General features: G+C 48.8%; 2 protein-coding genes across 2 annotated transcripts; both read left to right on the forward strand.

Moving 5' to 3' along the window:
• Positions 1–1,126: 1,126 nt before the first annotated feature.
• LOC124660042 (probable NAD kinase 1) lies at positions 1,127–7,610 on the forward strand. The gene is made up of 11 exons (XM_047197839.1): positions 1,127–1,165; positions 1,402–1,512; positions 2,227–2,401; positions 2,522–2,641; positions 3,317–3,609; positions 3,749–3,843; positions 4,125–4,231; positions 4,751–4,824; positions 5,527–5,605; positions 5,813–6,120; positions 6,870–7,610. Exons 1-11 carry the CDS (start codon positions 1,127–1,129, stop codon positions 7,173–7,175), a joined length of 1,707 nt encoding a protein of 568 aa, XP_047053795.1. The 3' UTR covers positions 7,176–7,610.
• Positions 7,611–8,345: 735 nt separating this feature from the next.
• On the forward strand, positions 8,346–11,895 carry LOC124659296 (probably inactive leucine-rich repeat receptor-like protein kinase At3g28040). Its single transcript, XM_047197216.1, has 2 exons — positions 8,346–9,984; positions 10,069–11,895. Exons 1-2 carry the CDS (start codon positions 8,450–8,452, stop codon positions 11,639–11,641), a joined length of 3,108 nt encoding a protein of 1,035 aa, XP_047053172.1. The 5' UTR covers positions 8,346–8,449; the 3' UTR covers positions 11,642–11,895.
• Positions 11,896–14,165: the final 2,270 nt, after the last annotated feature.

Raw genomic sequence — 14,165 nt, forward strand, 5'->3', positions numbered from 1 at the left:
CATTGGAAGAGGGTGTAGTAGCCGGACTTGGAGGAATATTGGTCGTCAGTAGTCCATCGCTAGACAAGCTTATCTGGCTCATCCGCCAACTACACCCTCTATAGCTTGAAGTCTTGAACCATATCTGAACGTACTGCCAGAGTGCAAGCAGGGGGCTCACAACCCCTTAATGTCTCTGATCCAGTTACGTTCAGTAAATCCGGCGCTACTTCCCCTATCGACTTTCCATCTAACCACATGTCTTCCTAGAATAGAGCGGACGATCCATCACCTAGCACCATCACGGTGGAGGCGAAGAAGATGCCGCGCTCGCTCCTAGAGAACTACACATCAAACCCACGCTAAGATCGTAAGGGATATGTACGCATCCTCCACAACCAACGGGTCCTGTGGGTGATGGACGTGCGTGCGAGATCTGGTACATCAAGACCGCCATAGCACAACGGACTGCACACCCTGTCCCAGTTAACATGGCAATACCCACCATTAACATCCTTCCTGCCCACCCATAGGATTTCCCCGCAAAATCTTATACATCTGCTTAAGGGGCTTCTTGTTTAGAGAAATCACCATAAGTTGGTGAAGAGAGATTGCAGCGAGCACCGAGCGAAAGAGAGTAAGGCATCCAGGTTTAGGTATCATGGAAGCATTCGGTAGGGTGCCAATATGTGTTGGTTTAGTTTGGATGCATGGGCACCTACTAGTCAACCGATTACATAAGTTGGGAATATGGATTGAGTATCGATTCCATGGCCAACCGAATAAAAAGAGAGAGAAATGTCGACGATCAACCCCCAACACCAGCGCACGCGTTGAGCTGACTGCTAGGAGGCCCCACCAACCCCCCGACCCGATGAGTCAGTATCCGTCGGCGTCAACCCCCGGCCGGGGAGGCCTGACACCGATAAATACCCCGGAATCGGGGGGAGATGGTGCTCCTCGCCATCGTCCTCGGCACCACCCTTCCTTCGTCGGACCCAACCACCTCCACTCCACCACCCACCCTTCCCTTCCCGACCACGCACGTACACTGCCTCAGCCCAGCAAGCAAAACCCAGCCGCCAACCCAAAGCCAAACCGAAATCGACGAGCACTAGCAGAGGACGCCACGCCGGATCGCGCCGCCATGCCGCTCGGCGACCCCGCCCACGGCCCGGAGCTACAGGTACGCACGCGCGCGCGCGCGCTACTCCAATCCGGCCGCGCTTGTTCGGGGGCGGCGGGTTTCGGCCGCCGGGCGCCCGAATTCCGCCCTGCCCCGCCGCAATTTGCTCACGGGAGCCGGCTGCATGTCTCGCGCCTGCTCCGAATCCGGGCATTCTGTTCGCAAACCGCGATTCGGCAGTTGGCGACACGCTGTGGCAGCTCGGTTCTGACGAATGCCCCGTTTCTCTGTTTCAGGAGCAGCAGCAGTCCCCGGAGTCCGCGCAGCCGGAATCCAGGCTCCGGAGCCTCAACCCGGGGCCGATACCCATCCCGGCAGCCCCGACCTCCAGATCGCTGCTCGACAAGGTACGTTCCTCACTACGTCTTCCCTTAGGCCGCCGTTGGTAGAGATACATGCGTGTCACTTTCTCAGTCATCTCCTAGGCATGTTCGTCCTGCCCCTACCCCCGTTGCGTTGCGTGCCTAATAGTCATGCCCAGCATCTCTAACCGACCGTTACTCTCTCAATAGAATATGTGCCACTGGACATTCGCCCCCCTTTTTCCCCATTCTCCTCTCGATTCACCATTTCTGACCTGACCTGGATCATCACGCGTGTAGTACAGAGTGCAGATCCTAGCCAGGATCATGCATTGATAATCAAACATTTCACCTCACATGCATTTCCAAATTTAACTTGTGATGGCTTTGGGAAGTACTGAACGACTGATCATATGTTTCCCCTACGACTAAACGGAGATTTCCAACAAGTAACAATTGACTTGGTTGTTTACTTGGTCTAGCATTTTGTTATTTTGTTTCAGTTTTCGTTATTCTCAGTGTTGATTATTTCTTCGGTTTAGCTTTAAGGTTAAGCACCCGCTCCATGTAAAAACTGAATCCAATGGCTGATGGAGCTTACCATTCACAAGTTTATATGTCCATATGCCCTTATAAGTTGACTTGATCTGTGGACTGAAAAGGATTCAAGTCCTTTTTAGAAGGAAAAGGAAATACAGGAGACAGTTTGACTTTGCTGCCTCATCAGATTTCCATTGACAGACATTCTTTGCATTGCAGGTTCCAGATCAAAGAGATGTCATAGCCTCACATCAAAGTGAAAATGGCACAATCTCTACAGTTAGCTCTACTGTTAGTTCAGTCGAATCAGAGAGAGCAACTTATGAATTCCTTGCTCAAACGCCTATCAAGTCAACTGATGCGCACCTTGTGGAGTTTTCAGAGGCTATGAGAAGTAAGGACACACAAACTTTTGATGACCCGGCCTGAATCCTATCATATACAGTAACACTTATATGTTCTCCTTTCTACCTGCACTCCAAATAACGAACGGTATAATTCTGTGAATTTGAAGCTGTTGCAAAGGCATTGCGACAAGTTGCCGAAGGGAAAGCTGCTGCTCAAGCAGAGGCGGCAGAATGGAAACGTAAATATGAGTTAGAGACTGCCCAGAAACAGCAAAGTAAAATGAAAGGTTCGATTTATGAATTTGCAGTTGATGCCTTTTAGCTTTAACAGACAATATTATCCGTTGTGCTGAGAGGTAGTGATTGAACTGTCGTACTACTTCAGGTCACAAAACAAATACTTTCCGAATTCTCCGTGATCCAAAATTTTAGCGTTGGTATGTATCATGTGTTTATGGAAGAAAGTTTTGCTTATGGAAATACCATAATATTCGAGATGTTCACGCGTTGATTGATGGCCATAGTTACTTAGATTCAACAGCACAAGGAAGCTGTAACACCCTGGCACAAAATAAGGTGGCTTGTGTGTCCCTGTGCGATAGTGATTGTGGATTTGTCTCACATTAGAGGTTTGAAGGTATAAAATTATTGTACAATGTATAGCAACCATGGTTTGATCATCTAAGGCGTGGCAAGGGTGAAATCCTAAGCATAGTTCTGCATCTGTTCACATGACTACACAAGGAAGGTTTTATGAAGTTTTTGAGTCATGGATCATTACAGCAGGCTTCCCTTGGTCACACTTGTTATTTGTCCAAGGGGAATATCCATATCATTGGATGGATCCTGAAATGGCTAATCCATATATCTTACACAGTTACACTGGAATACGTTCTGATGTGTTCCAATGTATTGGAGCATAACCCCTGAGAAAAATCTAACTGGACTGCTACCTTGTGCAGATTGTGGCAGTTGCACCGATGATAACCTAGAGAAACTGGCCAGACAAATAACACTTGAGACACCTGCATCTGATCAAACAGCATGTTGTGGAAACCATGAGATATGTTCACACGAGGTTCTCCGGGACGAAGTTCCTGGATCTAGCCGAAGATCTAGTCACAAGATGGTGGGAAGAAAAGCATCATTTAAACTTTCATGGGGATGCAATGGCAACAAAAACGGCCAGCACAAGCATGACTTTGTTTCCTTTGAAAAAGGAGACATTACAACAGCAGAGCGCAGTAATAAACAGGTTGAGATTCTCCTTCTGTTTGTTTCATTTTGAAATAATAGGTTGTGCCCATTAAATTAGAGTTCCTGGAATCACTTGACCAAAATACTGTCATTTTTCTCCATGTCTCTTTCCTTAACAACGGATACCTTGGTTTCAGATCTTACTGAAGTGGGAATCCCAGCCGCAAACAGTTCTTTTCATAACCAAACCTAACTCCAACTCAGTTCGTGTTCTTTGTGCTGAAATGGTCAGGTGCGTTCTCTTCTATCTTGGAGTAATGGTTGATAGTCTTACTTCATGTTTATGTGAACCTTCTCTGTGAACATATTCAAGAAGAAAATATTTTCCATATTTCTGTGAACATGCTTCATGTTTATGTGATAACATGAAGAATTTGTCTTCAGTTATACATTTTACTTAACCAAATTATCCTGTTATGACTGATGCAAACACTGCTTACATAGGATACATGCCATCATGCTTGTATATTTATGCTTGCACCACTAAGAAAAGCGCCAATAATTTTGTTGTAGATGGCTTAAAGAGAACAAAAATATTAATGTCTTGGTGGAGCCATGGGTTAGCAAGGAACTCCTAACACAAGATACGGACCGCAACTTGGTGCAAACATGGGATAATGGTAAGCGAATTATTCTATTCATTTAATGTAGCTCATTCATGCTGCTCCAGATTTTTTCATTCCAGAACATTAGTTTATAATTAAGATTTTTACTATTTCATCTATGAACTAGAGTTTTTTCTGTTTCTGAGATTCTTATGAAGGAAGAATGGTCCTGATAAGTGAGTCAACCCAAATAATGTTCCTTTACTAGACATCCAAATAATGTAAATTATTATTGGCTAAAACTGAACACAGTATTAAATCAGTGTTTTTAGATCAAAAGATAAATAATGTTTTGTTTGAGTAATGTGCAACCACATGGGCTGCAGAATAGCGGTACGTTGTAATCACTAATACCTTAATTTTAGTTGTAGATTTAGGACAAACCCACCTTTCCATTCATGACTTTATTTGCCTTTTTTTGTACGTTGGTATGTTCATCTCTTGAGTTATATTAGTCTGACAGATCTTTCTATTAAGTAATTTATTCAGTCAAGCAACCCCCATTCTCTCCAACTAATTAGAAAATTCTGATAGATGAGGAAACAAAGATGTTGCACACAAAGGTGGATCTCGTTGTAACTCTTGGCGGTGATGGAACTGTCTTATGGGTAAGCAAGCCCAGTTATTTGATCCATTTTGTAAAGCTTCCTTGAAGATTTTTTTATAGACCAACCTTTTGTACATTTTTATGTTCTGGCCACCTTTAGGTATACATTTGTCTAGAATGGCTAAACTACTTATTTTGATATTACTACACCAGCTATTAATAGTTCTCTGAGTCTGCTATTGCCTCCCTGGTCAGGCATTACAGAGCTTTAGCCTCCTGTCATCATTTCTTCAATATGCAAAGCCTTAAGGGGATCGTGTGGACTTAGTATTTTCTTGAATGTCGACATGCATATTTGATCAATATGTGTGGTTTATGTGGCAACATTTGCGAACTGCTGAAGTAGAACGTCTATAGATCTCTCCAGTACTAGTTCCGGGAGTTACTGCATCAAAATGGGAAGTAGAACGTCTATAGATCTCTTCAGTACTAGTTCTAATACAATTTGCTGTGAGAACCAACTACGTGATAGGTATTGCTTTGCAGGTTCATAAATTAGATGCTTAGTTCATGTTTGCGTGCTCTTTTGTTCGAGAGAAATATATTTTGCATGCTATTTCAAGTACTGGCATTTTTTGTTCAAGAGGGACCAATTGCTTGCCATATTCTGGTTTTGATTTGTTATTTCACGTAAGACTTAGTTTGGTTCAATTTATGCTGGACTGCTACTGAAACTAGTTATTGATTTAACCTCTCATAACAGGCTGCATCATTGTTCAAAGGACCTGTACCTCCGGTTGTTGCCTTCGCCATGGGGTCACTGGGTTTCATGACACCTTTCCGTATCCTTTATTATCAATGATAGTGTGCTAGATATGCTGCTGATATTTAATGGTTCTTGATGTTTTTGGGTATTCCAACCTACATTTCGGTAATGCTAGATTTTAATTGGTTCAAAATCTTATACTGCTAGCAGACAAATCACACGTGAAGCTTTCTACTGTCCTGTTGGTAGGTTCACATATAAGTTGTCCTTAACCTTTTTTCAGCAAGCGAGCAATACCGTGATTGCTTGGACAATGTTCTGAAGGGACCTTTTAGCATAACACTGAGAAACCGTCTTCAGTGTCATGTAATCCGTGATGCAGCGAAGGATGAACTCGAGACCGAGGAGCCAATCCTAGTATTGAACGAAGTTACAATTGACCGTGGAATATCATCTTACCTTACCTACCTGGAGTGCTACTGTGACAGTTCATTTGTTACATGTGTACAAGGGGATGGGCTCATCATATCAACGACATCAGGAAGCACAGCATATTCACTAGCAGCCGGAGGATCCATGGTTCATCCACAGGTATGCCCTACTTTGTATTTCACACCCTGATTTTCAACCTTGTGTTTGGATTTTTGCAGTTAGTCTTGAGATTATCTTTCTTACCTGGGACTAAAATAATCATGTTATATTATTGTTGAAAGTTCAGATAAGTTGTGGTAGAGGTCAGAGTATTCTCTTGGTCACTGATTCCATATTGATGAATACCTTAAGAAACTTAAGCTGATACCTGTAATTCCACATGTACTGTCTATAGCATAAATCCTTGTCAGATAGACAAGCTCCCTCCTGCATTCAATGTGCTGACAGAAATTCGTCAGCATCGAAGAAGCAAATTCTCAGGTGTAGCCTAATAACTATCCAACCAAACTTTTAATCCGGAGTAGTTAAAGAGATGTTTCCCTTTTTAAATTGATGTTAGTCAGCACAGTAAAGAGGCCTGCAACTTTGTTGTCACGCGTACTCTTCACTGTTAACCTCTCTCCAAAGTGGCTTTCGAGGGCTTGTTGACAAGCAACAAGTGCAGTTACAGTCTTATTTTCCTGGGCTCTGTGTCTTTGCACTGTTAACCGCTCGGTCTTTGAGGGCTTTGTGACAAGCAACAGGTGCAGTTACTATCTTGTTTTCTACCTATCACAGACTTGCTGCACACTGCCCTCAGATCCAGAGCCGCTGTCCCCCCCAACAAGCCTTGCTGTTTTCTCCGTTCCAGCACGATGCCTCCAATGCTATCTTGGTCTCTAACGCCTGATTCTACATGATGCATGCAGGTCCCCGGGATCCTTTTCACGCCGATCTGTCCCCACTCCTTATCGTTCCGGCCGTTGATACTGCCCGAGTATGTGACTCTCCGCATACAAGTGCCATACAACAGCCGGGGGCACGCCTGGGCATCTTTCGACGGGAAGGACCGGAAGCAGCTGGCCCCCGGCGACGCCCTCATCTGCAGCATCTCCCCTTGGCCCGTGCCAACGGCCTGCCTCGTCGACTCGACCACCGATTTCCTCCGCAGCATCCACGAGGGCCTCCACTGGAACCTCAGGAAGACGCAAGGGCCGCTCGACGGCTCCGCGTGATTGGTCCATGGGTGATGATGCGTTTGAGCTTGGCAAAGCAAGGCGACATGGATTTGTTGTCTGAAGAAATGGTTTCCCCCAAGCCCAGCTAACTACACCGAGATGATAAGTGTACCTATGAGAGTCTGTCCTGGATACAGGCCTCCTTTACTGTTGATTCTATACGTATAGAAGTTTGCGCTTAGAAATTGGAGCTAGTGCAGTGCAATAGTGCATAATCCATGTATAGTGGCCATGGGTGAGCACAGGTTTCTTGGACTTGATGCGATGTATAACAGCACAAGTGGCAAGCGATCTGCTGATCTGGGCATAGTGTGGGAGAGCAGACATGGGTGGCAGCAAACTGCCAAGAACTCGAAATTGTAGAGCACACGGCATGTATAGTTGCAGTGCACCCCTATGATTTGAATGAAGTCATATACCTCAGTGAAGAAATAGCACTCATTTCTACTTGGTTACAGTCTGCATTTGTGCGATCAGGCAGTTGAAGGCATACAGGTAAGTAAATCTCAGTCTCTGTAGGTCTTACCAGATATGTCTGCCTTTTGGTTGCATGCATATGAATCTCAATGTTTCAAAATTCAAACCATGAGTCAGTCTAGGACCTGCCAGTATCATCATGATTCTTTTGTAGTATCAGCAGAGTAAAACTGGTAGGAGTGATTAGCAAGGGCATAGGCCAAAGACAGTATGTATAGTATCATGGTCTTCTCAATTTAATAACAACCTAACATAAGAAAGACACGACTAAGATCAGGACTAGCTTTAGCTTACCAATCATGTCAAAACCTTGTACTACTAATATACTCTGAATTATTGTAAAAAAAAAACTCTGAATTGCTCTGCGTGGCACTCTGAGCTACAGTAGTTTATATACAAAGTGAATGTGTAAAAGCTGCCGACCCATGATTTGGTAATTATTCCATCCACCGCTAGCACCGGTAGATAAGTTTGCACTTTGCAGTAGAGAGACAGTAACAGTGCCTCAATTGCCGCGCGGCGATGTCGTCGTGTTCCCGGCTTCAACCCGGGCGGCAGCGAGAACGTGAAGTCTTTTGTTGCTTTCCATGCGTCCAACCTACCCCCCACCCTCGCGCTCACGGGCGCCAATCCATCCACCATGCTCAAACCAAAACCTCCCAGCTCGATACCCCCCCCACTGTACCACTACCGATCTAAGTTAAGATCCATCGCCACCTCCATTATCCATATCAGTCCACCTCCAACCCATCGCGGAGCGGAGCGCAGAGACATTCTGTACGCGGCGGCAGAAAATGGCGCCTCCTACCAGTGTGCTCCTGCTGCTCCTACTGTTCTTACTTGGTCTGCACTCGGCGGCGGCCGAAATGCCGATGCCGGTGAACGAGGAGGTGCTGGGTCTGGTGGTGTTCCGGTCGGCGCTCACCGACCCCTCCGGCGCGCTCTCCACCTGGGCCGAGTCCGACGCCACGCCCTGCGGCTGGGCGCACGTCGAGTGCGACCCGGCCACCTCCCGCGTCCTCCGCCTCGCACTCGACGGTCTTGCCCTCTCCTCCACCTCCGGCCTGCCCCGCGGCCTCGACCGCCTCCCGGCGCTCCAGTCCCTCTCCCTCGCCAACAACAAACTCTCCGGCGCACTCCGCCCGGGCCTCTCCCTCCTCCCATCGCTCCGCTCCCTCGATCTCTCCCACAACGCCCTCTCCGGCGCCCTCCCCGACGACCTCCCCATCCTCCCCTCCCTCCGCTACCTCGATCTTTCATCCAACACATTCTCCGGCAACCTCCCGTCATCCTTCCCGCCCACGCTCCGTTTCCTCATGCTCTCCGGCAACCAGCTCTCCGGCGACATACCAAATGCGCTGCCCAACAGCCCACTCCTGCTCCACCTCAACATGTCCAACAACCAGCTCTCCGGCACGCCGGACTTCGCCACCGCGGTCTGGCCGCTCTCGCGCCTCCGCACGCTCGACCTGTCCAGCAACCGCCTCTCTGGCTCCATCGCAGCCGGCATCAGCGACCTCCACAACCTCAAGGCACTCGACCTCAGCGGCAACCGCTTCACCGGCAACGTCCCCGAGGACATCGGCATGTGCCCGCACCTCAGCGTCCTCGACGTCAGCAACAACGCGTTCGACGGCGAGCTGCCCGCATCCATCGCGCGCCTCGCCTCCCTGGTGCGCCTCTCGGCGTCCAGCAACAGGCTCTCGGGCGAGGTACCCTCCTGGCTCGGCGACCTGGCCGCGCTGCAGCGGCTCGACCTCTCCGACAACGTGCTCACCGGCGCCCTCCCTGACTCGCTCGGCGAGCTCAAGGACCTCAGCTACCTCAGCCTGTCGAGGAACCAGCTCGCCGGCAACATCCCGGCGGCAATGTCCGGCTGCACCAGGCTCGCCGAGCTGCACCTGAGGGGCAACAGGCTCAGCGGCAGCATCCCCGACGCGTTGTTCGACGTCGGGCTGGAGACGGTCGACATGTCCTCGAACGCGCTCACCGGCGTGATGCCGTCCGGGTCGACCAGGCTTGCGGAGACGCTGCAGTGGCTCGATCTCTCCGGCAACCAGCTCACCGGTAGCATCCCGGCTGAGATGGCGCTCTTCTTCAGCCTCCGGTACCTCAACGTCTCACGCAACGCGCTCCACACGCAGCTGCCGCCGGAGCTCGGGCTGCTTCGCAACTTGACGGTGCTTGACCTCCGCAGCAGTGGCCTCTACGGGCCGGTGCCCAGCGACCTGTGCGAGTCCGGCAGCCTCGCCGTGCTCCAGCTCGACGGCAACTCCCTCGATGGCACTATCCCCGACACCATCGCGAACTGCTCCTCTCTCTACCTACTGTGAGTGGGCCCAAAATTTGAACACACTTAGTAGTAAATTAAATTTGACACATTTTGACAAATGGTTTTGCTGTCCTGGGGCAGGAGCTTGGGCCACAACGATCTGACGGGGCCGATACCGGCGAGCATGGCGGAGCTGAAGAAGCTGGAGATCCTGCGGCTGGAGTACAACCATCTCACGGGGGAGATACCGCAGCAGCTGGGCGGGCTGCAGAGCCTCTTGGCGGTGAACATCTCGCACAACCGTCTCGTCGGGCGGCTGCCGGCGTCGGGCGTGTTCCAGAGCCTGGACGCGAGCGCGCTGGAGGGCAACCTGGGCGTGTGCAGCCCGCTGGTAACTGAGCCGTGCCGGATGAACGTGCCCAAGCCGCTGGTGCTCGACCCGAACGAGTACACGCACGGCAACAGCAACAACGGCGACGTCGCGGCAAACGGTGGTGGTGGCCACGGCGGCGAGGATGTGCCGAGGAAACGGCGGTTCCTGAGCGTGTCCGCAATGGTGGCCATCTGCGCGGCGCTGTCCATCGCCCTCGGGGTCTTGGTGATCACCCTGCTCAACGTGTCGTCGCGGCGGAGGAGGTCGGGTGGTGTCGGCGCCGACGAGTTCCAGGAGAAGGAGCTGGTGGAGCTGGAGAGCATCGTGTCCGGCAGCAGCAGCTCGACCAAGTCGAGGAAACTGGCCACCGGGAAGATGGTGACGTTCGGGCCGGGGAGCAGCCTGCGCACGGAGGACTTCGTGGGCGGCGCGGACGCGCTGCTGAGCAAGGCGACGGAGATCGGCCGCAGCGGCGTGTTCGGCACGACGTACCGCGCGTCGGTCGGCGAGGGCCGGGTCGTGGCCGTGAAGAAGCTGTCGACGGCGAGCGTGGTGGAGTCCCGCGACGTGTTCGACCGCGAGGCTCGCGTGCTGGGCAAGGCGCGGCACCCGAACCTGGTGCCGCTCAAGGGGTACTACTGGACGCCGCAGCTGCAGCTGCTCGTCACCGACTACGCGCCGCACGGCAGCCTCGAGGCGCGGCTCCACGGCAGCGGCGAATCGATGCGGCCGCTGACGTGGGAGGAGCGGTTCAGGGTGGTGGCGGGCACGGCGAGCGGGCTGGCGTACCTGCACCAGTCGTTCCGGCCGCCGGTGATCCACTACAACGTGAAGCCGAGCAACATCCTGCTGGACTCGCGGTGCAACCCGCTGATCGCCGACTTCGGGCTGGCGCGGCTGCTCCGGAAGCCGCAGCAGACGGAAGGTGGCGGCGGGAGCAGCCGGTTCATGCATGGCGGTGGTGTCGGGTACGCGGCGCCGGAGCTGGCGTGCAGCAGCCTGCGGGTGAACGAGAAGTGCGACGTGTACGGGTTCGGTGTGCTGGTGCTGGAGCTGGTGACTGGGCGGCGAGCGGTGGAGTACGGCGAGGACGACGTGGCGGTGCTGATCGACCAGGTGCGGGCGGTGCTGGAGCAGGCCGGGGACGGCGGGGTGGAGTGCGTGGACCCGGCGATGGGCGGCGAGTTCCCGGAGGAGGAGGCGCTGCCGGTGCTGAAGCTGGGGATGGTGTGCACGTCGCAGGTGCCGTCGAACCGGCCGTCCATGGCGGAGGTGGTCCAGATCCTGCAGGTCATCAAGGCGCCGTTGCTGACGCCGGGCTGCACAAGGGAACGTTTCTGACACGTGAACCGGCGGACGAGCTCACAGCATACGACCTGGCAGCCAGAGAATCCATTGATTGGCAGCTCGAGGTACCATAGATCCGCGAGTAGTACGTGAGGTACGAGCATTGATGCGCTGGAGCTTCTTCTTGTCCATGTCACGTGTGAGCTCAATAGTTTAAGGTCGATCCCGGCAGTCACGTACGTACAGTACATTGTGTGGTTTCCTACTTCTTCTTTTTCTAGCTTTTTGTTTCGCTTTTGGGTGTCAAAGTGTGAGTGATGAATTATTTTTCTACAGTTCTAGTTGAAAGGAAAGCAATAATAGTGCTCTCTTGTGACTTTTGCAGGTGCACTGTGCGCCCACCACAGCGCACCGTTATCATCAGGGTGTTTGTTTGTTTCTTGTGGTGCTGCCGCGGTCCATGACTTGACATGCGTGACACATGTGAGTGCACAGCGAATGTGTGCGTGAACTACGGGTCCGCCGTTACACAAGAAAGTATCAACAGACTTATGAATGTGTACATGAACCGTTTGTTGTTGGACATGTTGGGCCATGCGCTGTCCTGCACAGAATCTTTGTTACAGATCGCTGGCGATTGGGGACATTGCTAGCTTAGCTTGGACTAGCTTGTGCTCATCCGCAAATGGACATCTTCTTAATTCAAAATACAAATAGACATATGTTGGTGGCTCAAGCCTGCTGCGTGATAATGCAACCAGAACAAGGAGTGCCAACGGGTTTGAATTTGAAGGCCACAAGGAAGACCGGGCCGGAGGTTGTATTTTGTGAAGAAAATGGGCTCCACAAAAGCTTCTCGAAGAAAGGTGTTGGCTTAAACCTCATTCCTAGTGTAGCTAAAAGGGTTTAATAAAAGCCTTTTTTGTCGAAAACCTACCTAGATCCTTGCTACGGTTTGGTTGCTCAATAGTAGTAACAAGAATAGTTCAATAGTAGTAACAAGAATAGTTCGTGGGTCTATGTTGCATTTTGAAATATTATCAAATCGGCTTGGTCAAAAAAAATCAAGTCAAAAACTTTGAATTGTTGTTGTTTGCATCAATCTTTTACAAATACATTTAAAATTAATGCAACTAAGGCTTGAAAATGTTGAGCATAATTATAATGAGTTGACTCATGAAATCACTAAGGATGTATTTGCTCATATCCATGGCTCTATGGCTCCTCTAGAAAAAACAATATGGCTCCTCTAGAAAAAACAATAATAAGACTATCTTTGTGCTTCACTAATTATGACAACCACACAAATGAAGTAGTAATTTGCTAGAACACTTACTCCCTCGAGTTATTGCACTTCACTTCCCTTCATCTCATTGCATCTTATCGAATTGTACTACGGTGATCCTCGGCACTTGGGGGTTACCAAGATACTTTTCTGGCGTCGTTGCCTGGGAGCGTAGCGCTAAGCTTATATTATTTGCTTGCATTGCTAGTTTACTTTTTGTAACTTTATTTTAGAAAATGGAAAATACCAAAAAATACTCATGTTATGAGCACAAGTATAAATATCAATGACACTTTGCTTATGTACTTGAATGCTGCTGAGATTGCTTAGAAACATAGAGAATCAAAAGAAGGTATGAGATTAGAATGTGGCTTGAAAATTCTAAATATTATTGCTATTGAGTCGCTTGACTATTATGATGATAAAAACTGTTGCTATGGACAAAATTTTAGACACTTTAATTTTCAATGTAGATCCCATAGAGAATATGTTATTACATCTTATCATAGATGCGATTATGCTCATTTATGGAACAAGTTGAGCAATGTGTTACTTATATGGCAGCATCTGAATTATACACCTTCCTTTGTGAACAATAAACTTCCCATATATCTTCTAATTCTAAAAAAGCGCTCACTGGCGTCATTTATTATTGTATAACCAACTACCATGAAAATATCTATGTTGTGGAATTTAAGAAGAGGGGCACAGCTGCCCAAGGGAGAACTAATATTTTGCAGGGAGAACATGATGAAATCATAAGCTTGGGGATGCCCATGCATACCCAAGAAAAAACAAAGAAGAACAAAAGAAGAAGGATGAAAAAAACCATAAGCTTGGGGATGCTCATGCAAAGCAACCCCAAGAAGAGCATGAAGAAGAACAAGAGGTGGAAAAATGAAGTAGCTACACATCTGTAACTCCCAACAATGGTAACAATAGAATGAAAGTCTAGGTTTTCAACTCTAATGGGTTTCCATATCAAACCAATTATTTTTATACAAATTATAAAGTATGCATGAATAGCACATTGATTGATTGACCCATAACAACACAAAAAAGAACAATTAAATGAGAAACTCGAAAGTAGGAAAAATATATCTTCATATCCGGTGTCCTATAGATATTTCTGCTTACTTATGCCCACAATAGTCATCATATAATTTATAAAATTATGTATATATACACACACTTACACATATTTCAAAAAGTCAATCAATTCCTCGAGATGTATGTTAGTCTGTATGTGCCAAAACTCTCTGTTAAGATATTTAAATATGCCTAATGGAAAAC

Source organism: Lolium rigidum, chromosome 6 (assembly GCF_022539505.1).
Source record: "Lolium rigidum isolate FL_2022 chromosome 6, APGP_CSIRO_Lrig_0.1, whole genome shotgun sequence".
In the NCBI taxonomy this organism is placed as follows: Eukaryota; Viridiplantae; Streptophyta; class Magnoliopsida; order Poales; family Poaceae; genus Lolium; species Lolium rigidum.

Excerpts from the sequence above, each read along its gene's own strand:
- LOC124660042 (XM_047197839.1), top strand. The coding sequence starts at position 1,127 with ATGCCGCTCGGCGACCCCGCCCACGGCCCGGAGCTACAG. Across the intron at positions 1,166-1,401 it reads CCCACGGCCCGGAGCTACAG|GAGCAGCAGCAGTCCCCGGA; the intron begins GTACGCACGCGC and ends TCTCTGTTTCAG. Across the intron at positions 5,606-5,812 it reads GGGTTTCATGACACCTTTCC|CAAGCGAGCAATACCGTGAT; the intron begins GTATCCTTTATT and ends ACCTTTTTTCAG.
- LOC124659296 (XM_047197216.1), top strand. The coding sequence starts at position 8,450 with ATGGCGCCTCCTACCAGTGTGCTCCTGCTGCTCCTACTGTTCTTACTT. Across the intron at positions 9,985-10,068 it reads TGCTCCTCTCTCTACCTACT|GAGCTTGGGCCACAACGATC; the intron begins GTGAGTGGGCCC and ends GTCCTGGGGCAG.